The sequence below is a fragment of the Carassius auratus genome, chromosome 39 (assembly GCF_003368295.1).
Source record: "Carassius auratus strain Wakin chromosome 39, ASM336829v1, whole genome shotgun sequence".
Taxonomy (NCBI): Eukaryota; Metazoa; Chordata; class Actinopteri; order Cypriniformes; family Cyprinidae; genus Carassius; species Carassius auratus.
Genome location: NC_039281.1, coordinates 2,561,507 through 2,587,743, shown reverse-complemented (window position 1 = coordinate 2,587,743; position 26,237 = coordinate 2,561,507). Strand labels below are relative to the sequence as shown.

The window sequence follows — 26,237 nt, the reverse complement described above, 5'->3', positions numbered from 1 at the left end:
AACTAACCACGAAGAACCGTCTCTGTCGAACCAGTCCGATTTGCAGTGATTCGAGTGAGTCTTATGCGATATTTTGTCAACTCTCCCTCTCTCTCTCTCTCTCTCTCTCTCTCTCTCACACACACACACACACACACACACACACACACACACACACAGACTGACACACAGTTTGTTCTGAAACGTAGAGAAGACCTATTCGAATCCTGAAGATCTATTATTTATTGAGCAGAATTATCAAACTGACCAAAAAAAAAAAAACGAAATTACACCTTGGTTAATGACAAATAATCGAAAAAAATAATGAAAAACAAAAATATGTGAACACATAACTTCATTAAGGATTGGAACCTGAAACTTTTGGAGCATGAACAGCAGGTTTTATTTTTCAACCTTTTCTTTGAAGAGACCAGTTCAAAAGAACCGATTCCTAAAAATGAATCTGAAGTCTTTCCTCCACGACGCCAGAGTGCGCACTTGCGTGCATAATCAGTATCACACTGACATTTCTTCTACGATGTCAGAGTTCAGGCCGCACTGACTACAACGTGCGTGTGTTGTGAATGTGTATACTGCAAATGATCATTTACATCATATAAAAAGACACAAAACACGACAAGGTAAGCACTGATCTTTTTGTCTTTATATAAAAACAAGTGTTTTTTTTTTAATCTGATTTGTGCCAGTTTTCTTTTCATTTTGTAATCATGAGAATTATGCTGATGTTGAAAGCGTTAACTAGATGAAGTATTTGATTCGTATGAATTTTTAGTACCACCATGTAAATACTATGATAATCACCCAGTACCATGGACACACTTGACTATATTTGTTGCTGATAATAATCTATCAAACCTTTTGATGTATACTTGTGTATGTATTACTAAATAATAAAACTTAGACCGGATAGTGCAGAGAAAGCAATAAATGTCCAGCAAACATAGATGTTTAAAAAGCATCCTAGGATGGATGTTGTGGAGTTGAAGTTGACAGGATGCCTTTCCCATGTCTTATTTTTGTGATTACAATCAAATCAATCAGTCCAACAAAAAGTGCAACACTGTTTCAGATCTCATCTTGTTGAAAGCATCTACCCTAAAATGAGAAACCTCAGTCTGCTGCAGCGCTTCAGGTGTGTGGATCTTTCTGTCCCGGGATCCCCGCAGTGCTTGACCATCAGGAGCGAGACCGGGACCGTGCTGGTGGCCTCTGAGCTTGCCATCACAGAGTTTGACCCTCAGACCGAAGAGGTATTTCTCCATTTTGTTCCAGGGGGATTGGCCCCTGTTTTAAGATGTCTAGAACCAAATAGCTATATATTAATCTTGCTGTATAATGTGCTTTTATAGGTTTATAAAGAGGTTTCGCTGACGGCAGATGACTATCTCCCAGAGGACGGTAGTGGGGTTGTGGTGGCGATACAAGATCTGCCAGATCAGGAGTCAGTGTGTGTGGCCACTGCCAGTGGTGATGTCATTCTCTACAACCTCAACACCAGTCAGGTGATCACTCATTTCACCGAAATGCTTTGATGATTGTGTAAAATGATTGCTAAGTGATTCTGTAAAATGCATGTGCTCTTGTTGTACTTTCTGATTTCTCTCTCACAGTTAGAATGTGTTGGCAGTGTGGAAAGCGGTCTGACTGGCATGACGTGGAGCCCGGATCAAGAGCTGGTTACTCTGACCACAGGTCTATATCACGAGCAGTATTATTTTAATATCCTGTATACTTTTTATTAATATTTTGATTTAGTTTTTATTTGTATATTTTCCATGTCCATTTTAATTTCATTTAAAGTCTTAGTACTTTTATATGTTTTTGTCCATTTTAGTTTTTTTTTTTTTTATGTGTAAATTGTTTTTAAAATGTTATATATATATTATATTTTAGGACATTAAGTTAAACTAAATAAAAAAGAGAAATGTTGCTAAATGAAAAGTTACTAGCTAAAATATAATATGTTTATTTTAAGTTTACATTATATTATTCAAGTAACATAATTTTTTTTTATGGGTTTAGTTTAAGTTAACTATAATATCCCTGCCACTCAGGAAATATCTGTATGACTTAGTTAAATCTGTTTAGAAGTGCATAATAATCCCATTTCACTCTTTCTCATTGTGTCCGCTTGTGTCTTATATGGCATGTCAGGTCAGGACACCGTTATCATGATGACCAAGGACTTTGAGCCAATAACTGAGGTTGCAATCAATCAGGATGACTTTGGTGAAGGTATAATTCATAAAAGTCTTAATTTACCTTTTTTAAAATCATGCTTTCATGCAGGTGACTGCAGTGTGTTCACTGTATTTGAGCAGTGATTTTGTTTCTGTGCCTCAGATAAGTTCATCACAGTCGGTTGGGGGAAGAAGGAGACTCAGTTTCATGGCTCTGAGGGCAAGCAGGCCGCCCAGCGGAAAGCAGCGGTACATTTTTGTTCTGTTTAGCATCGTTCTGCTTTACCAAATCAACCCACTACTGCTTGCTAATGTTTTACAGACCTCAGGGATCCCTGACATTTCAGCCTGGTTTGAATATGGTCCTTTTCTCACCTAGTTCTCATCCACTGTCACAGGAAGTGCAGCCTGCCCTGCCATGGGACGACAGGAAGCCAAGAATCACTTGGCGTGGAGATGGGCAATTTTTTGCTGTCAGTGCTGTTTGTCCTCAGACTGGTGAGAATCCCCCTTTCTGCTATTGTTATTAAATTAAAAGGGATATGCCAGTTTAAATTGTTCATCATTTCTGTAGCTCAAACAGTAGAACATGGTGCTAACAACACCAAGGTCATGTGTTCGATTCCCAAGGAGTGCATGAACTGATAAAATGTGCATCTTAAATGCTGTGTAAGTCACTTTGGGTAAAAGTGTCTGCCAAATGCATTAATGTGAACGTAAAATATAGCAGCTTGTTTGTTTCAGGTGCTCGAAAGGTTCGAATCTGGAACCGAGAATGTGTCTTGCAGGCCACCAGCGAGGTTGTTAACGGTCTGGAACAGCCTCTCTGCTGGAAGTAAGATATTCTGAACGTCTTTTAACTTGGGCTTTTTTTAGTTTTTACTTTTCTTTTCTTTTGACTTAATGCTGAGTCTAACAGATCTGATGTGAACTGACATAAATGTATTTTTCTTCTAGACCTTCTGGCAGCCTGATCGCTTCCACGCAGCGGCACCCTAACAAACACAGTGTGGTGTTTATGGAAAAGAACGGACTGATGCATGGAGATTTTACTCTTCCTTTTGGAAAGGAGCAGGTCAAGGTAAATCTGGGCTCCTCTGTTTGTGTTGTTTTCAAAGATTTGAAATCTAAACCACGGTGCATGAATTGTTTCTCAGGTAAAGGAGCTGCTGTGGAACAGTGACTCTACTGTACTGGCTGTTTGGATGGAGGACTTGAAGCCCGGAGAGAACGACTATCTCAACACATACAGTAAGATGCAATTCAGTCTGCTTTGCATTAGGTCTGGGCAGTATGTCGAGTCTGTACTATATATACATATGTAATTTATAAAAAATATATGAGTCCATACTACAGTAGTTTCATATTTGTGCATCTGAAAAATATTGGAGGACACCGAGTGAGCTGCTGAGGGGAAAGTGCATAATCTATGTTAATAATAATAATTATTTAGCAATTATTTAAGCAATTATTAATAAATTCTTATGTTATCCCAAACATGAGACATGCCTAATATTAGGGGTTTTAAAATAACCTGTAAGATATAGTTAACATTCTGTGCAACTTATAACATCTTAGTGAGATCCCAGACTGAAAGCCCATTGAAAAGCTGTAGAATAACTCGAAGACTGCAGTCCACAAACAATCACCATCAAATTGAGCTGAATTTGAGCAGTTCTGCAAAGAAGAGTGGGCAAATATTAAAAGTCTAGATGTGTCATGTTGGTAGAGACAGAGACAAATCCAACCAGACTAAAGGTTGTAATTAAAGCAAAAGGTGAATCATCAAAATACTGACACAAAATACTTTCCAACTCAGTGATTTTTTTTTTTTTTTCTGACATGGTGTTATATCTTTCACTTGGATGTTATAAGTTGCACTCAGTAAATACAGCTGGATAAAACCAAAACTGTGTCCGTCTTCATTTCAGGCTGCAAAGCAACAAAGTGTAATCATTTTAAAGGGGGTGATTATTTTCTATATCCACTGCATATTGTATATTGCAATTCATGGAACAAATTTTTTTTGTTTTGTTTGCCTTTTTGTCCAGTTTTACTTTGCATATTCAGTGATGGTTGTAGTAGTGATAAGTGTTGCTTATTAGGGATTTCTTTCTTTTACAGTTCAGCTGTGGACAGTTGGGAATTACCACTGGTATCTAAAGCAGAGTTTGCATTTTGGCAATGAGCCCCTCAGGGCTCCGGCCTGTGTGTGTTGGGATCCTGAGAAGCCCTTGCGTCTCCATCTCCTGACTCGAGGATGGGCCAGCTACACCTACGACTGGGGCTGGAGCACGCAACGTAGCCATGGCAACGATTGCCATGACAACGCCAATGTGGCAGTGATTGATGGAGGTAGACGAGCCCATTGTCAAATTTTGAATAATTGATTAATCTCTGTGTATTAATGTTGTAGACAACACACTGTTAGCTTTAGAATGTTTGTTGAGTAAATAAGGGATTTGAGTACAGTCTGCCAGTTAATGATATGAATAATGTCTGTGTTTAATGTCTTTTTTCAGATAAAATCCTGGTGACAACATTTCGCCAGTGTGTGATCCCTCCACCTATGTGTGCCTTTGAACTTGAACTTCCAGTTCCTGTTAACTTGGTCACCTTCCATTCTCAAGCCCAGAGGACCAATGAGCTCGCTGCTCTCACAGCCGATGGCCATATCTATGTATACGGTCAAGGTAAGTCATTTAATTTGAAACTTGATTCAAACATTGTCGTTTAGGATTTCTTAGTTGCATTTCCTATGTTCAGGTGGTGGAGTTGAAAATGGAGGTGCACCGGCCGGGATACCTGGCTCTAAAGTCGTCTCAACACCATTAGTCTTAAGAAATACTTACAGGTACAGATGATTATGATTTTGACTGTTAATAGTGCTTTAGATTTTTACATGTTTCTACAATCTTCAGTGTCACATGATCCTTTCAGAAATCATTCTAATGTTGATTTGGTGCTCAAAAATTTTTTTTTATTATCATCAATGTTGAAAACAGCTGTTTAATATTTTTGTGTGTAAATATTACACGCAGCATGTATTCTGAATGCAGATGTTCTCTCTGCATCTGCAGGGTCTCCATTGATCAGGAGGAACCTCTGACGCTGCGCTTGCTGCTGTGGTTGAGTGAGGATTTGTTTTTGGCTGTGACCCACGGAAGAGCATTGACCCGCCTGCTGAAGCTCACCCCATCGGACAGCCAGGACCCCAAGGACACGCTGGAGATCAGGTACTTCTGCTAAAATAACTAACTCCTAACTAACTTCGGTCTTGTCCATGTTTGTATTCAGTGTAGTTCACACAAATACCGACTGATCTAATGGGCATAAACATGAGCTCAGGGGCTGGGAATTGTCAAAACTTGAATTTTTTTTCTTTTTCTTCAATTTTTGGTGTTGATCATTTCACAGGTCAGACGTTCCAGTGGATGGTTTTGTGATCAGCTTGTGTCACAGCCTCAGAAATGGCACTGTGGCTCTGCAACTTGACGACGGACAGATCCGGAAAGTTCAAATGGGTCAGTCAGTCCACTAATTAGTAATTATAACAGGGACCGGATTCGGCTACTACACAGTTTCTCTTTTTATCACTTATCTTGTGTTTTTTTTTTTTTTTTTTTTTCTAATGCAGATTTACAATGAATAATTTAATCACACATGTAAAGACTGTTGTTAATGCTAGAATCTTCCATACAGACTCTTCAGAGCTCAGTCTAACAGAATGGAAGGATTCTACTGGCAATACCATCAACTTCCCCCGGCCTTGTGTTCAGACGGCACTATGTACCCTCAGCGGAGAGGTAAATATATAGTCTGCATCTGTCACTGCCCTTTATTTCATCATGCTTACTTCAGTTTCAATAAACACTTCATGTTTTTGTCTTTTAATAGGAACATTTGATAGGCCTCACAGAGAGATCACACCTCTACATCGGTGAATCACTGGTAGGTAACAAGAATATAAATGATGTTGTGTTCGTGCCAAAAAATCTGGCAGTTATGCTCACCAGAGTCTCTCTTCCACAGGTGGCCTCCAATATCTCCTCTTTTATAGTTTATGATGACTTCCTTTTGCTCACCACACACTCTCACATGTGCCACTGTCTCAACCTCAGCACACTCTCTATTAAAGGTATGTAAATGCATCAAAGAGATAAATTAAGTAAATATATATATACTTTTGTACTGTATTTTTGAATAAATGCAGACTTGGTTAGCATAGGAGACCTATCATAAACTTGACCTATAATCCATAAATATATAAATATGCATGTATGATGTTATTGGTGTCCCGTGCAGGTCTGCAGTCAGCTCTGAGCTCAGATGCTAATCAGAATGATGAGACTGTACGCAAGGTGGAGCGAGGCTCTCGTCTCGTTTCTTCGGTTCCCCAGGACACAAGACTTATCCTGCAGGTGAACAGAGCATGCTTCTTCTCATATCTGCATATGATTGGATCATTTTTTTAAATGGATAAATTGATTTAAGATGTTGTTTTGTTTTTCAGATGCCACGAGGGAATCTAGAAACCGTCCATCATCGAGCTCTCGTACTTGCTCAGCTCAGAAAGTGGCTTGATAGGTATTTTATGTTTAGAAAAATGGACAATGGTGCATGTACAAAATAAATACTGACATTTTCTTAGAAGAAAAAAAAATTACCCCCCCAAAAATGTTGTATATTAAATTAAAAATGTAAAAAATAATACCTAATAAATTTGAACAACATGATTTGAGTTACCGTATTTTCCGCACTATAAGGCGCACTTAAGCCTTTTAATTTTCTCAAAAAACATCAGTGCGCCTTATAATCCGGAGCGCCTTATATATGGATCAAGGCACTGTCAAAATGTTGACATTCCCTTTAGCACAGCTCCATCTAGTGGATGCATAACACAAACCCAGTCAAACGTTTGACAGCAGTATCTTTTATTCTATGCGCCTTACAATTCGGTGCGCCCTATATATGAAAACAGTTCTAAAATAGGCCATTCATTGAAGGTGCACCTTATAATACGGTGCACCTTATAGTGCGGAAAATACGGTAATTTGAATGATCGTGCTGTGTTGTTTGTTTCAGGCTCAGATTTAAAGATGCTTTCGAGTGCATGAGGAAGTTGAGGATCAACCTCAACCTCATTTATGACCACAATCCAACTGTGAGTGACCTCACTCTTGTTGTCATTTCCTTTTACAATAACATCTAAACACATTCTTCTATACCACGGATTGCATTTCCTTTCAGGGAATAGTAGTAAATGAATAACAACGCTGCCGTCTTCCCCATTCTATGATTCCTCTCACAGGTGTTTCTTGACAACGTTGAGATGTTCCTGAAACAGATCGACTCCATCAACTACATCAACCTGTTCCTCACTGAGCTTAAGTAAGCCTTTAATGCAGAGGCTCTTTTGATGCTTTTTTCCACTTAATTTATATGTATATTTTTTTTCATTTTTAGAGAGGAAGACACCACTACAACAATGTACCCTTGTCCTTCAAGCTCAGCCTCCAGTTCTGCCTCAGGGAAAGGAGGGAAGAAGGTGGACATCATCTGTGATGCCTTACGGTCAACAATGGAGACTCTCGACCCGCAGAAGTCAGTTCCTCTGTTATAAATGTTACTTAAGTTTTATGTATATATATATATAATGTTAAATGTTTCATAAATTCCAGGAAGTATAGTATAGCTTTCTACATCCCTCTCCAAATGAGATAAGATTACATTTGACACATAATACACATCAAGCCCTGATCTTCCTCCTCTGAGATGCTTTCATCTATACACAGGTATTGTTTGTGTATTCTGACATCACACGTGAGAAAAACGACCCCAGAACTGGAAATCGCTCTACAGAAGGTCCATGAGTTGAGAGGTGAGCCACGGTTAGCTCAGTTATGAATGAGTTAAATGATGTGTCTGTTACATCGGTTTGTTTATGTGGTTAGTCAACCCAGCCAGCGGGAGCAGCAGTGTGAGCGCAGAGGAAGCTCTGAAGTATCTTCTCTTCCTCGTCAACGTGAATGAGCTGTATGAACACTCCCTCGGCACCTACGATTTTGACCTAGTGCTCATGGTGGCTGAAAAATCTCAGAAGGTCAGTTAGATGATTCCAGCTCTGATGCATCTTAACTGTTAGTTTTTATTTTTATAACTAGATGTATCATATTATATTACATTACTATAGACCGACAAATAAAATTCAAAATGTTCATAATGAAAAATTCACAATATTCACAGGACATTTTTATTATTATGTTACATTTTTGCAAAACAAATAAATACAATTCAGTCAATACTCAATGAATGCAATTGATAATTTTACATATAATCCATTTTGCATATGAAATTGATTTCATATTTCATCACATTATAGTATATTATTTAATAATGATTCTTAAAATATATTAAATGAAACAAATTCATCTTTTCACATATGAGCTTCCATTTCCAACATTTGTATCACTTTATTACATTATTTAATATTACAACATGAACAAATACAATTAAGTTAATACATAATACATAATGAATTAAATTAAGTTCACATAATCAGCCATTTTGCATATTAAATTAATATTATTGAATTGAATTGTATTATAACTAATATAATTTTTATAATTTCTCATATAAGAAGCCATTGCAAATTTGTTTTATTTTATTCTATTATAAATATGTAATAAATAAAACTCTTGTTGACGTATAAGCAGCCATTTCACAAATTTGTATTACTATAATATTACTATTATATATTATTTCATATTGTAATTACATTATATCATATATTATAAAAGGAATGTCCAAAATGCATTGAAAGTAGAAATTGTCCATTAGTTCACTGTAACACACAACAGGCATTTCACAGCTTTCCTGATCGTGAGATCTAGTTTTAGCACACGTCTGTTGTAGACACGGTTTTGAAGTGGTTTATAGTTTAAGTCTTTTCCTCAAACATGTAGGACCCTAAAGAGTACCTGCCGTTTCTGAACATGCTGAAAACCCTGGAGCCGAACCTCCAGCGCTACACCATCGATAAACACCTCAAGAGATACAGGAAGGCCTTACATCACCTCAGCAAGTGTGGTAAGAGCCATGCTGGACATCCATGAGCAATCCAACAGTAAACCTTCCGTCTGCCATCTGTATCTCTGTTTGGTTCTCCTGATCTGCCTCATGTTTTTCAGGTGAAGAACACTTCACAGAGTTGTTGTCCTTGGTGAAGGATCAGAGACTGTACAGTGAGGCTCTTGAGCTCTATCCTTCAGACAGTGAGCAATACAAGGCAGGTTTTTTTTTTTGCAAAAGAAAAGCATTATCTATGAAGCCAAAGCAGAACTGTTGTGCATCTCTGAGCAGCACAGTGTTTTGATTCTGAATGAATCCATGTTTTAGTGGCTCGTTCGTAAAGAAAGTCGTTTTCCTCATGACTCAATGACTTGCTCATCTAGACCTCTACCACCACCTGTTGGCAGATTTAGTTTCTAGTTTAGAGTATTTTGTAATGTCTATTTAGTTTTTAGTTACGGACCGCAGCTCTGATTGGTTGTTTCTTACCGGGAGCGGATGACTTTCTGCAAATGGCAATAGGACCACTGGGAGGAGCCAGAGGAGCTTGATATTTTCACAGACTATCTGTCTCATATTCTACTGTCAGGACATAATGACAGGTTTAATAAATATGTAAAAAAATAAATAGTTTTACAAAAGTTACCTACTGCAGCTTTAAATATATTCCTATAATACACAACTAAAAGCATTTTAGGCCTTTTTACAGAAACTCTCAAAACTTTTAACTTGCTGAACCCCAAAGTGACTAAACTGGGTAAACTTGATGAAAAAGCTTCTATGAAAAGCTCTTCATTTTTTATTTTTTTGTTATGCAATACTTGTCTGGTGTCATCCAATCAAACCAATGTTTTTAAACACTGAGCTCCATTTAACAAAAACATCAAGCATATCTTCTGTTTGGGGAAGGGAGCACATACTATTATTATTATTATTATTATTATTATTATTATAAAAATCTAAAACAACCCTTACTATGCAACCAATTTAGGAATTTTGGCTTTAATTTTTTTCAAACGGTTAAATATTCAGCTTGTGTGGTTTGTTTAATTGTGGCAGTGATGCCATGATCTTGACCCTTGACCTGTGATGTCATCAGACCCTGAGCGTGGCCTATGCAGAGCATCTAGTGGAGCAGCAGCAGGCGGAGCAGGCGGGACTGTTGCTGTGGAGATGTGGAGAGAACGCCCGTGCCCTCCAGGCCTTCATCAGCTGTACGAGCTGGAGAAACGCCCTCGCTGTGGCCACACACATCCCATTACCACCTGAACAGCTGCCACTGCTCGCCCGAGACCTGGCAGGTAGAGATCTCTGTCATGTATGCATGTTTCCTACTGAGATTATGAATATCCGGAAGCCATGTTGTATGTCTGATGTTTTCAGAGAAACTTCTGGAGGCCAGAAGGCATGTAGAAGCCGCCCTGTGTTTGGAGCAGTATGCTAAGGTACACTGTATGTTTCATAGCCATCATTTATCTGTTCTCCTCTGGTTCAAACAAGACTCACCAAGACTGATGTCTTCTGTGTTGTGTGCTCAGGATTGTGAGGAGGCCATCTCTGCTCTGATACAGGGAGCTGCATGGGAAGAAGCGCTCCGATTGGTGAGTCTGTTCTTTCAGATCTGTCCTACTTTACCAGTTATTGCCATCAGGTTTAAATGTTTTGTTATTACTAAACTGGATTAGTTGATTGGAATTGCAACATTTTTGCTGAAGTGTATTAAAATTCCAGTTGTCTCAGGCAACTGACTTTCTATGTAACCAAGTAATAAAATAAGTGTGCCTGTGTGTGTGTGTGTGTGTGTGTGTGTGTGTGTGTGTGTGTGTATGTATATATATGTATATATATATATATATATATATATATATATATACATACACACACACACACACACACACACACACACATACAGTGGATATAGAAAAGAATCATCCCCCTTTGCAATAGTCACATTCCTGAAATGAAGATGGACACATTTTTGTTTTATACAGCTGTATTTACTCTGTGCAACTAATAATATCCAAGTGAAAGATATAACACCATGTCAGGAAAAAAAAAACAGAATCACTGAGTTGGAAAGTATTTTGTGTCAGTATTTTGATAAACCGCCTTTTGTTTTAATTGCAGCTTTTAGTCTGGTTGGATTTGTCTCTCTCTCTACTTACATTGCACATCTAGACTTTTAATATTTGACCACTCTTCTTTGCAGAATTGCTCATGTTCAGTTCAGTTTGATGGCAAGTGTTTGTGGACAAAGTATTTCTTTTTTAAAGTGGTCATATGATGCGATTTCTCTTTGGAGTATAATATTACAATCTCTTGGTTCATGAAGAAGATCAGAAAACTAAAGTCTCAAAATCCAGTCTCTGCCATGCCCCCCTAAAACGGCTCGTTTAAACACTCCGTGGACATTTTCATTACGCAAACATAGTGACGTAAAGATGTGGAAACGTGTTCGGCCAATTACAATGCACTGGGTCATTTGGCCAATCAGAGCAGACTGCGCTTGTCAGAAGTGTTTGAGAGAAGGGGGGCATAGAGAACATATCATAATGAACAGTATTTGAAAAATAATATGTTTTTTTAAACATTAAAGCATATTCTCAGCATGCATGCATGCATGCATACACACACACACACATACTTTTATTTCTTATTCCAGATTTATCTGTACAACAGACAAGACATCATTGAGACTAATCTGAAGTCTGCACTTCTAGATGGTAAACCATCATATAATTATTCATATTTTATTTATTTTTTTGTCATTGACCTGTTTATATTGCATTTATTTTATGCTGTATCTTAACTGTATATTTGCTGGCCTGTAGCTCACAGTAATCAGACGTCTTTCTTGGAGTCCCAGAAGGCTTTGTTCATCCGTCACAAAAACCGCCTTGCTGTGGTCCGAGAACTCAAAGCCAAGGCCAGACTGGAGTTATTTGGTAAACAGAAAATATTAATCATTTATATCATTCGTTTTTTTCCAAAAACACTGCATGCATCCTTTGGAAAAAAATATTGCATGTTTAATAACATTGACTTAATATTTAATTTTTTTAATGGAGAGCTTTGATGCCAGTGTTTATATAGATTGTTTTCCCTGAATAACATGTGTTCAGTGATCCTGTACACCTTTGGTTTTAAACTATTTCCTGTTGCTAACTGACAGTCTCTTGGTGTTTCAGATGAGGACGGCCCCGACTGTGCAGACGCTGAGCTCTACTCGGAGGCCAGCAGCGTCTTGACCGGCAGCAATCTTGGCTCAAAATACTCGCGCAGCAACTCGCGCATTTCATCGTGAGTCAAATCACTGCTAACATAAACACACAAACACTTCACTGTTTATTGCCTCGTGACCTGTCAAGCAGCTGAAATGTCGAGGTTGAAGACTGCTAACTGATCTGCAGGAGGTCGTCTAAGAATCGGAGGAAAGCGGAGGGAAAGAAACACAGTCTGAAGGAAGGAAGCCCATTTGAGGACATTGCCCTCCTGAACGCACTTATTCAAATCATCACCACTGTTGATAAGATGAGAGGTGAGCTGAGGACACAACAGAAGCACGGGTATACACACACCAGTGTGTGTATAATGGATATTTTATTTTCTAAAAATATGGACATATTTCAAATGTCTGATTTCAAGTGAAGTCAGATCTCAACAAATATACATTGGATGGATAATGGTTTAGTGCCTAGTTTGGACTGCATGTTACTTTAAAGCTTCACTGAATTGTTATGAATCTGATCCGTTTTCTTGAAGCTGTATTCTGTATGTGTATGAACATCATGAGATTCACACTGATGAATGTTCTTGTCTGACCCTGCAGAGGAAGTTCACAGCCTGCTGAAGGCTCTGGTGCTCTTCCAGTCTGACGGTCTGGCCAGCAGCCTGCAGAGAGACTACAGTGAGCTGCTCCAGCTCATGGAAACGGCCCTTCCAGAGATCTGGACTGAGAACCTGCAGCAGGGCCAAACTCCAGTGAGTCACACATACAGGCTCCCATTGACCGTTACAGCACGTTTCGTTGTTGTTGTTTTTTTATAATAAAATAGTCTTTGAATATAGAATTTGAGATTAATTGAAGTGACATTCAGTGTTGCACACACACACGTTGGTCAAAGTTTCTTGTAAATGTTTTTTTTTTCTAAATTAGAATTAGGATCAAAAATTTTATTTTTATTTGCCAAAGCCCTCTTTTAATACTCTAATTTAGCTCTTGGTGCTTGTTTATGATGCTTATAATTAAACATTACAACTGGCTAACCTCTTTCCATTAAAAAAAAGAATATTTATGAATTCTAAGACTGTAAATTTTGTCTTGAATTTTGTTTCTTCTCCCTTCAGCTCACAGGTCCAAACTCAACAGCCAATAGCATTATGGCATCATTTCAACATCAGCGACCCGCTGCGCCTCATCAAGGTGAGTACTTTTAGTGAGGATGTTTTCATTCATGTGATCCGTTTTAAATTTACAATGACCCTGTTCACTCCTCAGACACAGAAGCCCCGACTGCTCCAAAATTGAGGAACATGGTCAAGTGGAAACTCAGCATTATTAAATAGTTTGCATGTGTCTTCAGGCTTTTTTTGTGTGTGTGAATTGTTTTTGCAAATGTCTATTTTATGGGATATCATGGAAGAATTAAAAATTATGAAATATTTGTCTTCTGAGCTTCATTTGTTGGCTGTGGTCATCATTTAGCCTAATTATTCACAATCATATTTAGTCTCAGAGCAGCGTATTAGAATATGATTTTTTTTATATTTTCTTTTTTAATCAGTTCAACTTATCAACATGCAAGACACATACTGCTTTAATTGAGAGACATAAAGGAATAGAGTGACAAAAAAAATTATCCACCATTGAATCAAAAGAACAAAACTTCTTAGTAAATTACAGATGCTTCCATTTACCAAATTTAACTACATGGGACAAAAGGGTATGTGTTTAAAAAAACATGTATGTACAAAAAAGGGTTAAAAAAATCAGGCAACATATTCTAATCGTACTCTCCTGCCCACCCCAGCCAATCAGGATCCCCATATTACACATCTGTGAGTTTACGGCTTCCAGAGTTTGAGGAGCCCATCCTCACTGTACGTGGAGATCAAATTCTGGTGTGGGTGATGAGCAATACCAATGACATCCTTCTCATGAACCTGTGGAAACATTAACCATTTTTATACATTAAAAATATATACACACATATACATTCATGCACAAGATAGAAATTACAGTTTTACATCCCATTTTGGTGACCACATCAATTTGAATTTATAAATGTGATTTTACATAGACTTGCATTTAAAATGGCTTCTGTATATGTCTGTGATTTAATAAAGAAAGGTAAATGAAGGGAGAGAGGGCTTACGGTCAGGGTTCTCTCTAGTTTGCCGGTGACTGTGCTGAAACAGTAAAGCACAAAGTCCTCGCCGACACAGTAGATCCACTCGCCACGTGGAGACAGAGTGCAGCACACAAAATCACCTCCCTCTCTCTTACCAGAGCTGAAACTCCTCACAATCTGCAACAAGAAAAACCACAAGGAGAATTCACAGATGACACCATTTCAATATTCCCATCTCCTTTTTCATGAACTACACACTTGGCCTCCTCACCTGGCCCTGCATGTTCATGATGACAACAGTGTTGGATCGGTTACACACGACGAAATGCTCAGGGTTTTTAGGAAGCAGGATCACATTGTTAACGGTAATGTCTGTTCCCGCAGACGTGCCCAAAGATTTGAATGTGCTGGTGCATTCAGTGGTCTTCATGTTCCAGACCTGGGAGAACATTTAACATTTAAGTTACATTTAACGAGACTTTACTACAGAGAGATGAGATTTAACATTAAAGGTTGAATGTGAGAGTGCATTAACATTTGTAGCTACCTTCACAGTTCCATCAGATGAGGCACTAATGATGTGATGACCGTCGGGAGTAAGTGTGGCATCATTCACAAACGAAGAATGACCTCTGAACTCCTTTAGAGACTTGCCTGATTTTAATCCGTGAATCCTGTTGAAAAAAACAAGTTAACAACAAGTTAAATATGCTATAGTTTTTGTGTACGCTGAGGACAGTGAAAAGAGTCGCTCACCTAATGGTCTGATCGAAGGATGCAGAGAGAATCTGACTGCTGTCTTTACTGAAGCTGATACAGGTGACGCCTTTACTGTGAGCACGCTCGTATCGCCGCAGACACTGACCGCTCTGGATCTTCCACACCTGAAAAACACAACCCATCCATCAACCCTTACAAATAATAAATATTTCAGGCTTCCTACTGTAAAAATTCCATGCAAACTGAATCTACTGTAATTTCTCTCTCTCTCTCTCTCTCTCTATATCTATATACATATAAGTCGCACTATAAGTCGCACCTGAGTATAAGTCGCATCAGTCCAAAAATACGTCATGACTAGGGAAAAAAACATATCTAAGTCGCACTGGACTATAGGTCGCATTTATTTTTAGAACAGAACCAAGAGCAAACATTTAGGCCAATTTATACTTCTGTGTCGGGTGCGCGTAGTAGGTACGGCCTAGCATACGCATTGACGTGTACTATACGTCGTACCCTTCGCCGTACCCTGACGCGCACCTCCTCAAAAATTTAACTACGCATTGCGACGACGCGGACTGCAAGATCTGTGATTGGTCGGCTTGGTAGTATCACGTTTCCTCCTACGCATTTCCTTTTGCACTCTGGACCGCCCGCCATTTATATATTTCCGAAATTAGTAATTTAACTAAAATTAAGAGTTTTTGGACCTCGATAAGCTCCAGCTCCAACATGATCCGCTCTCTTTCAGTCACCATTGTTCGTAGAAGCCCGCAAGGATCGAGGAATGTAAACCCAGTGGACCGCTCGCGTCAACTAGCGTTTCGGCGGTGTAACTGCAGAGCAAAACAGACATACGCAGAAGTATAAATGCTCACGATGGCGTCGCCTACGTGCGTAGCCTATGACATACACTCGACGCAGAAGTATAAATTGGCCTTTACCGTCTACAGCCGCGAGAGTGTATGTCTTCAGTGTAGACTACAGGAGCACTGAGCAGCATAGAGCGCCCTCTAGTGGCTGTAGATGATAATGATTTCTCTTGGTTCATGTCAAATTAATTTTGATAAATAAGTCGCACCTGACTATGAGTTGCAGGACCAGCCAAACTATGAAAAAAAGTGTGACATATATATATATATATATATATATATATATATATATATATATATATATATATATAATTTATAAAAAATATAAATATCTTTTATAAATCGATGTAAAAAAAAAAAAAAAAACTATTGCACCAACCAAAATTACTAAAACTTTAAACATAAAATGAAAAAAATAGAAAGTATAAAAATTTAAACTAATTCCAAATATTAGTAAAAACTATAATAGGAACTTTATGTGCTGTGATTATGAATGAGCACTTCTGAAGGTTTTATTTATATTTTAATATAGCATGTATGAGACCTTAATCTTGCCATCCTGGGCTCCTGTGGCCAACATCTCTGTGTCCCGACTGAAAGACATGCAAAGCACTGCGTCATCCATCATCATGAAGTTATCCTGAGCCTGATACTTCAGATCCTGTCCAAAACACATAAGACACGTGATCCATGAATAAACATATACATAAACCATTACTACAAATGCAGAGGAATAAGTCGCAGTGCAGATCCGCAGACCTTTCTGATTTTTCCGGTAGTAAAGTTCCAAACTTCAATAAATCCATCCACAGATCCAGTAACCAGATACTGGCCATCGGGAGAGAAGCGTGAACACTCGACGTGAGACTTCTGACCAAACTACAAAGAAAAACACACACAAAGAGGTGAGTTACAAACCTCCATTCCATCTCATGTCATTGTGGAAGACAGATGCTGGTTCCTGTACCTTGATGTGTCTGGCCAGCTGAGTGGGGAATCGCTCATCCTCTACGTCCTTTACAGCTGCTTTACCTCTGAACAAATCAATGGTCATACCGGGGGGCAGAAGACCCTGATGCTGCTGCCACTTCAGAGACTTTAGAGACAGAGACAGACCATCAACTACAGCAGCGTGAGCTATTCCTTTAAGTGTAATTCTGAGATGCAAAAAAATCAAATTAGTTTTTTATGTGCATCTCATCAGTAAAGATGCTCCTGTGATTAGTAGTATATCTCCAGCATGTGCTTTCAGATCAGGGTTGCCAGGTTTTCACAACAAAGGCTGCACAGTTGCTTCTCAAAACTAATCCAAAACTAACCCAATCACATTTTCATGGGGTTCCCCAATAAAAATTGCATACTGGGGGATAAAAATAAATGTTTTTTTGGCAGGGCTGCATTGGTAAAATTCACATTTTAGGGGCTAAATATCACGCTATTGGGATTGGGGTTTCTTCAACCTGTGGACTTGACAACATTGGTTTAGGTGGAGCGGCAATGAATTGCCTGCGATTTTGTGTAGACGGTCAGTGATCTACGTGTGATCTATGACTGCGTGTAAGTGATCTATGACTGCGGGTCGAAGCGAAAAATGCGAATTTTATCAAAGCCAGAAAACTTGTATTTTATCGCCCGGAACGAAACGCGATTGGGCTAGTTTTGACAAGCAATTGGTCAGGTTTTGTTTTGAAAACCTGGCAACCCTGATCTGAACCCACGTGTTGGATATATACTACTAATCACAGGAGCGCCTTTATTGACAAGATGCGCATGAAAATCACATTAGATTTTTTGCACAGCCCTAGTACAATGTATTGCTGTACTAACAATCTGTAGCTAGGGAAGGTTCAGCTCACCTGTCCAAGCAGAGCCATCAGACGTGATGGTGGTACCACACTGACCTCACCAGCAAGAGCCTGAGCTATAGCTGCTCTACGCTTCTCTTTACTGCTGCCATCAGGATAGGCCTAAAAAGAAATGTCATGTCAGAAAATAAAAAGTCATTATTTACTCTCTCCAATTTCATTCTAAATTCGCTTGAATTCTTGTATTCTTGGAAAATGGGTTGGAGCTCTCAAGTGCACCAGGTTGATGCATTTAACTTTAAAATGTACCAAATTGAATTTTAGAAGAGCATGTCCCTGAACCACCCTAGATATAATCCCAGAAAACCTTGTAAGAAACACAGCACAAACTATTATATAAATGTATTTCTATTTCATATGCAATGTTTAAATAAGTCAAAATAAATAAATAATTGTTAGGTTTTTGTGACATGCATAGTTTTAGATGCCTCACCTCTCTGGGGTCAAAGTAAGAGCGTGCTAGAAGGTTCTCCAGGTGGATGTATCGCTCAGGTTGGGTTTGTTTCAGCATGATCATGGGGTCAGTCTGCCTCAACAAAGATCTGGCTGCTCCCAGCTCTCGGAGCTCAATCAGCTCAAGAACAACCTGCAAAAATACCACAAAACCACTTATGATATGTCCAGTTACTGACAGATCAAGCCACTACAGCAGACTTCTAAGAATCAGCCTCTCACCTGTTCGTAAAGATCAATGAGGGTCTTGTCAGGGAGTTTGAGGGACTGTATAGCCTGAAGCACAGTGTCCCAGTGACCGCTGTTAATATCTGCCACAAAACTCTCAATACTGTCCACCGTGTTGAGAGACACTGTCGTCTCCTCCTGAAGCGTTGCTAAAGTACGTTGTAAGCTGTTTTCCTTCAGATACTGCATGATCAGACGAATAACGCTGGAAAAACACCAAGAAAGACATTTTAGTACTTTAAAAGACTGTGGAGAGCTAATATATTACAATAATGTTGAATCAAAGAATTGTGTCTAGTTATAAGCAATTTTTACAATTTGATGTGTGAAAAGTAATTTTTCACAAAAAAAAAAAACAAAAAAAAAAAACAGCAATGTATAGAAACCATGCATTGTGATTCAGCACACATATGACATCCATCTCATTGCATTGCAATCCACGATTTTGTTCATCTAAACAAACATGTTATAACTGAATGGAAACGTGGAGGAATCTCAAGCTGTCTTTGCCACTAAAATCAAGCAAAATATTAAAATATATAAAATAGAAAATTTTTTATTTAATATCTATGTTGTGTGCAAAACAAGTCTCTGACAATGCTAACAAAGTTAGCTAGATAAACAACCCCAAGACCTAAACAGCCTCTAAAATAGACGTGCTCTTTTAAATTACACAATTATGCGTGCATGTGATGATTGAAAACACACAATTTAATTCACTTACTCTGCTGACTCTATTTCAATAGACATTATTGAAAAACGATAATACTCCTGTGCGGTTAGAAGCTGAAGACACCGCAACAGGAACAACACACACGCGTCTTCTTCTACGGCTCTGAGTACTTCTGAATTAAGCACAACAGCGACATCTAGCGGCCATGACCGACCCTCGCCGGTTATTTTACATAAATTATTCTAAATGATATTATTATTATTGTATTATTATTGTAATGTTCAGTGAAACAAAGCCAGCACTTTAAGAAGTACTTTATACGGCTATTGTGTTTTTGATTTCAAATGGTTTTTCATTTCACTATCACCACTACAATATTTGACACATTTCGGTTTGTCTTTTTCATGTTAAATTTAGGTTAAACGGTTATTATGATGATATATCATCAATCCAATCCATGCCATTTAATCTTTCCTCCAAGCTAGTCTTAATTAGTCTGGAGTAAGAGTCCTCTATCTGAGCACGAGCTCTAATGATCATAAGCACTTGAAAAATCCTGCTGTGATTGCATGTTTTGTATTCCAGGCTCTGTCTAGGGCTGGTGTGCCATTATCATCTTCTCTGTGCATTGCTTCTGATTGTTCACGTAATTAGCTGCAGTTCCGTGTTTGTCTGTAGGGGGAGCGTTTATTCCTGCGCGCCCTGCGAGTGAAGGTCTGTCAAGGTTAAAGCATTTATTGCTGTATCAGTCTCACATGCTGGTCTGTTATGAGGGCACAACGCCATGGGCATTTAACGGCCCAGAAAAATCTGTTCACTGCTGGAAATCTAATTGCCCACCACTAAATAACACTTTTACTTTTTCATTCTTATTAATGTGCCAAATCTGGGCCTACCAAAGAGAACAGAGCTGTGTGATTTGCACCCAAGTGTGCATTCGTTCTTCTCGGGATTACAATTTCACTGCTTGCCATTAAACACTGGGACTAAAAGTAACGGGGCTGTGCCATTTTGAAAATAGCGACAATACCTCAATACCTGTTTTGAGTTCATTATGAGCTAGTCAATATGAGGTGTCAAACAGATTGAGTTTTTTATTATGATCCAGCACACATTATAACATCAGAGCTATTGTTTCTAGCTAATATATTATATCTGGACCTATGAGCCTGACTCTGTTCATCACTGGTAACATCCCACCACTCACACCCTGAGAGAAGAGTATGTGGGAACTTGGACTCTACATTACAACATTATATCGAGGGCCTATTGGCAAGTGTATTATTTCCATGGTTCATCTGTAAGAAAATGAGACATTAAATTTGACCTTTTAAGTACTTAACTTAGAAGCTATGGAAATCTATTTCTACCAAGAAATAAAGGAATAAGAAAGGTAATTGGGGCTTTTTATCTGACAGCTTTTATCTTTTTCTCACAACTATGAGTTCAGACTTCAGAATTGTGTGATAAAAAGTCACAATTAGCTTTTGAATTTGTTTTTATTCTCTTGCAGAAAATAATAATAATAATAATGAGAAGTTATAAACTCGCAATTGTGAGAGAAAAATGTCAGAATTGTAAGATAAAAAGTCACAGCTAACTTTATTTTTTATCTCATGGTGGAAACAGGCTTCTATTTTTAAGCAAACCCCTAACCCTAAGTATTAAATGTAGAAAATTCATCCCATACCGTTTGTGATACAGACACGAATAAAACCTCAAATCATGCAGCATGGTTTTGTTCCATTACTTTTCCTGTTGATTATTTAGACGTATAATTTTTGCCAGCAGGTAATAAAATACACCATAGACTTACACTGAGCCTTATAAAGTGAGCAGAATTAGCTTTTTTAAAACTTAAGGAATAACTGATGATAGAATAAAAAAATACACAGATTCTGACAAACATCAGATTTCACAGTGGGGCATTACAGTGGCACAGATGAAGAAAGCATAGAACCTTTCCCAGCCAAAAACCAAGAAGAGATTGCACTTTATCTCTATTATTCAGTTTTTTGACTTATTTCCCATTACAAATATCCTGACATTCCTAAATCAAGATATTTATCTGAGAAGGAGAATGACGTAAGATAATAATTCATTTAAAACAATGGATCCATAATCATGCTTCCTCCAGTGAAAAAGTCATTCCACCGTTGTCTTCTCACATCAAAATCTACTGATATATGGGCGTTTTGAACTTTTTTCATTTGTGTTTGTGCATATTTTTTGAGACAAGATTACTTTCCCTGTTGAAAATAACAGCATTTGCTGGTTAGGTTTATATTTGAAGCATGGCAGCTTTTTCAACAGGGTTTTCACTGGAGAAAGCAATATTATGCATAGAGGACTTGTAATAAAAAGGTCTTGATGAATTTGTTAGTAAAAAAAAAAACATATTTCTGCTTCACACGACATTAATTAATGAACAGTTTGGAGTCATGTGGATTACCTGTGGATTATAGTAATGTTTTTAATCATCAGCTGTATGGACTCTCATTCTGATGGCACCCATTCACTGCAGAGGTTCACTGGTGAACAAGTGATATAATGCTAAATTTATCCAAATCTGTTCGGATGAAAAAACGAACTCATCTAAATTCTGGATGGCCTGTGGGTGAGTGAATTTTCATCATATTTTGAAGTCTATCCCTTTAAGTGGCTACATTTTAATAATTTTTTTAAGAAAATGACGTTATATCTTATTTCATTTTGCTCCTCAAGTAAATAAATTGATCTACGAATGTAGTATTTTACTGAAAAACATAAAAAAATTTTTTTGTAGTGCAACCACCATTGAGGGCTGTGCTAGCTGCTGTAAAGGTACTAGCATTTGATTACAGGTAACTGAATCTGTCCACCAATTATATCTGCAGCCCTCAAACCTCTGCCATGGATATTGAGTTAGTCCTCTGTTTGACGGCAGCGTGAGGCACTGTTTATTACATTTATATTACTATTATGGCAAATTTAATAACCAACATAAATACATCAAGCACTTAGCAAACTCTGAAATTCAGAATTTGAAAACTAACTGAAAGAAGAATGTGTGTCTGAGAGAATGAGTGTGTTTTAAGTTTTGACGTCCTACTTCAGAGCAGCTGACTGTAGCATATCTTAAAGATCCATAAATTAACTGATGTCTTCTGGGTTTATTGTACATCAGATGGGATGCCTTTTTCTTTTGCAAAGAGCCTATTGATTTCCTTGAATCTTTCACACCACACCAGCAGAAAGGCGATAATAACTAAATCCATCTTCCTCAGACCTCGGTGGGAACAGGCGCCTATACTACTAATGGGGCACTAAACAAAGCACAGCAGCCAATCTGGAGTGTAAGGGCTGACACCTCACAATACAGCTGAGAGTCATTCAGCAGGAATGCTTACATTTCAGTCTAATCAAAGACTAGTGGCTAATATTTAAAAGAACAGTTTACATGTTCCAAAAAAATGTATGTTAGACCCTATTCCATCTAAGCTCCTAAAAGAGGTGCTTCCAGTAGTCATAGATCCTCTTCTGACTATTATTAATTCATCATTGTCATTAGGATATGTCCCCAAAACCTTCATACTGGCCTCTCATCAAAAAAAAAAAAAAAAACTAAACTAGACCCGAAATAACTAGTTAATTACAGACTGATCTTGAATATCTTTTTTTTTGTCCAAGATACTAGAAAAGGTAATATCCTCACAATTATATTCCTTCTTGGAGAAAAATGGTATCTGTGAGGATTTCCAGTCAGGATTTAGACCGTAATACTGAGACTGCTCTCCTTAGAGTTACAAATGACCTGCTCTTATAATCTGATTGTTGTATCTCTCTATTAGTGCTATTGGACCTTAGCACTGCATTCAACACTATTGAACACACCTTTCTTCGGCATAGACTAGAACAGTTTGTTGGTATTAATGGAAATGCATTAGCATGGTTTAAATCATACTTATTTGACCGCAATCTCGTAACAGTGAATGAAGGGGAATCATTTTGATCACAGGTGCAGTATGGAGTACCTCAAGGCTCAGTACTAGGGCCGTTACTTTTCACGCTTTACATGTTACCCTTGGGAGACATTATCAGGAAACATGATGTTAGCTTTCACTGTTTTGCTGATGATACTCAGATACTAAGGTTTTTTCTCCATTCTGTCACTGATGGAGTTTTGAATCCTTGCTGTTGACTTGATTGCAAATGATTGCAAAGATACTATTCAAACTGAATTGAGCTGCATGATGACATCACTGATTTCAATGATGAACTGCCTTTAGCTATCATTTAACATTATTGACACACTGTTTTCCTAATTAATGTTGTTCAGTTGCTTTGACACAATCTGTTTTGTTTAAAGCACTATATAAATAAAGGAGACTTGACTTGACTTGACATAAAAAGGACAATTGTGTTATTTACTCATCCTTAGACACTGTTTACACAGAACATGTATTTTGCATTTCACTTTTTCTATAGTAACATACTAAATGGACACTTTTGCATCTCAAGTATTTTTCAAGGTCTTGCGCATAATACAGCATTCAGAAAATATGTGCTCAAATTTAAAAAGCATTCAAGTTTAAAAAAATGTGTATCCTACACCTTCTTTTGCGCCTTGAAAAAATGTAAAGCCTTTAAATGTGTTTTTTAAAAGTTGTTTTTTTGTGAATGGCCCCTGATAAGTCTTTGCTGTTTTCTTTTGTGGAGTGGATTGCAAACAACAGTGATATTGGTTGTCGCATGTAATAAGTGAATGTGGAGCACCTGGTCAAATATGCAATGTTTTGCTATTTATTACATACATCTTCAACTTAATACTTTGCATTTATGTTGTTTGCATCGTGATTTGTCATTATATAAATGTTACATCTTGCAATTCTAACACGATTCCGAAGAGATGAGGCTTCACAGATCATAATCTGTCTTTGTATGTAACTGTTTTGCTGACACCCAGTCTTTACATGACTGATTATAATGTGTTTTTGCTTTTGAAGCATGATACATTCTGTCTGAAGTGATTCATGTTTTCAGAACAATAATTGACCAGCTTTATCTGCATGAATGCATTTTAACGGCTGATATCCTGATGAGAACATAAATGACTTGCTGGATTTAAAAATTTAATTAATCTTACTCTCTCCTTAGGTTTTGGGCCTTTCTTTGAGTATGTTAATTATACGGTCTGGTTGTTACATAACTTATTCTGCATGAAAATAAAAAAAGGAATTTGCCTTTTTATTGCTTCGATATTATACAGCTCTCAGTAAAAGCTCACGAAGAAGTTGAAAATCAATCTTCCTCCAAAACTTTTAGATTTAATTTCCTCTACGACTGAGCACCCATATCTTTGTTCATGCCCAGCGTCTGCTCAAAATCAGGCCATCCAACCAAATCTGTGCAGGTCCCAAAACACCCTGCTGTTGATTCCAGTAAAAAGGTGATTGAAAATAACCATCCATCTCTCAAAACATCTGCCGACTCTTGTGTAAGTGCAAAACATTGGCCTGCTGTCATTGTATTACAGTGCTGTGAGCAGCTGTATCGATCAGTCTGTGGCTTTCTGGTGCCTTCTCACTAACATGCATTTACGACTTCACAGATTATCTTTCTATGTTCCAGACACAACAATTCTGATTTACAGGGTTGTTCCACACAGGCTTAGTCAAGAACCATTGATCCAATCAATTGAAACCAATATCCTTTTCTGCTTTACTCTCTGCATTGGTGTTCCCTTACACTAAAAAATCAAACTCCGATCTGATCTGATATCTCATGCATTATTAAGGGGTTTCCAAGAATATGTAATGTCACTAATCTATTATTTTAGAGCTGAGAGCTTTGAGGCTTTGTCAGAGGCTTTGTCTCAGTAACTATTATGTTTTGAGTCAAAATGCAGAAATACTGAGGTTTTGTACATTGTTTTTAAACACCCAGTTCAAAACGGTTTGAAATGACTATAATTTTTTTTCACCAATCCATTACTATCAATCCTAAAATTGCAACATCATACAGTTGCTATATAATTTTAAACATTTTAGTTTGATATTTATATTTTGTATACTTTGAATTTAAGAATGACCATAACAACATTTTGAAAATTTTGCACGTCACCCCCTATTACATCATTAAAAACTAAATAAATAAATGTCATATATTTTTATTTATTTATTGAAAAGCCTATTATACATAATTTACAGGCAGGTTCCTATTTTATTACTGATTTTATTTACTTTACATTATTGTGCGCAATTAACTTAATTTTTTTCTTGGGTATCAACTGTGAAAATCCATAAGACTTTAGGGTTTCAAAAATAAACCCACTCAGAGATATATTCAGTGTCGTTAAAAAGTGTGACAAGTGACAACTAGCCCCAGTTTCCCCTTCTGATGCAATCTGCTGTTTTTTTATTTTTTTTAATCTTAACTTCTTTGAAGTGCCACCGAAGACAAATCATGGCCTTTCATGTTCATTAATTTGGTATTTTAGGTTTAGTCATGCTGTGCTAACGACTGGCTCAACTAAACCCAGCAATGCTTTAATTGGAATGTTCAGGAAATCACAGTGTGGAGATAATTTGTTGCTACTCTTCTGAACCTTCAAGGGGCGAGAGCTTAGTTTCCACAGCTTTATTCATCGTGTAGCAAAAATTTATCCTGACTTCTCGGAATAGATTCCACCTGACAAAGAAAATAACAGTCCTCCACTCAAACAGATTAGTTCATGGTGTATGGGACTTAAAGAACATCTCCGCCCAAATGGGCAGCGCTCCATACTTAGCATCTCAGCTTCACTTTGCGAAAAAGGGTAAAGCAAGCTGCTATAAACATCATTT

General features: G+C 37.7%; 2 protein-coding genes across 2 annotated transcripts; one reads left to right on the top strand and one right to left on the bottom strand.

The window, feature by feature from the left end:
- Positions 1–455: 455 nt before the first annotated feature.
- On the top strand, positions 456–13,915 carry LOC113057658 (elongator complex protein 1-like). Its single transcript, XM_026225100.1, has 37 exons — positions 456–620; positions 1,070–1,250; positions 1,350–1,502; positions 1,611–1,692; positions 2,155–2,235; positions 2,344–2,429; positions 2,579–2,678; positions 2,925–3,015; positions 3,138–3,261; positions 3,338–3,431; positions 4,305–4,535; positions 4,703–4,873; positions 4,947–5,034; positions 5,261–5,416; positions 5,598–5,704; positions 5,883–5,986; positions 6,078–6,131; positions 6,213–6,318; positions 6,486–6,601; positions 6,694–6,767; positions 7,266–7,344; positions 7,492–7,571; positions 7,647–7,784; positions 7,976–8,061; positions 8,135–8,283; positions 9,146–9,269; positions 9,371–9,468; positions 10,351–10,552; positions 10,635–10,696; positions 10,790–10,852; positions 11,914–11,974; positions 12,083–12,196; positions 12,440–12,551; positions 12,662–12,789; positions 13,081–13,232; positions 13,599–13,674; positions 13,750–13,915. The coding sequence occupies exons 2-37, from the start codon at positions 1,101–1,103 to the stop codon at positions 13,815–13,817; spliced, it is 3,960 nt and encodes a 1,319-aa protein (XP_026080885.1). The 5' UTR covers positions 456–620; positions 1,070–1,100; the 3' UTR covers positions 13,818–13,915.
- Positions 13,916–14,050: 135 nt separating this feature from the next.
- LOC113057660 (WD40 repeat-containing protein SMU1) lies at positions 14,051–19,589 on the bottom strand. Its single transcript, XM_026225103.1, has 12 exons — positions 19,465–19,589; positions 18,735–18,945; positions 18,493–18,645; positions 18,051–18,161; positions 17,162–17,290; positions 16,954–17,073; positions 16,739–16,855; positions 15,359–15,486; positions 15,150–15,276; positions 14,874–15,041; positions 14,627–14,779; positions 14,051–14,414 (listed from the first exon to the last, which is right to left on the bottom strand). Exons 1-12 carry the CDS (start codon positions 19,488–19,490, stop codon positions 14,316–14,318), a joined length of 1,542 nt encoding a protein of 513 aa, XP_026080888.1. The 5' UTR covers positions 19,491–19,589; the 3' UTR covers positions 14,051–14,315.
- Positions 19,590–26,237: the final 6,648 nt, after the last annotated feature.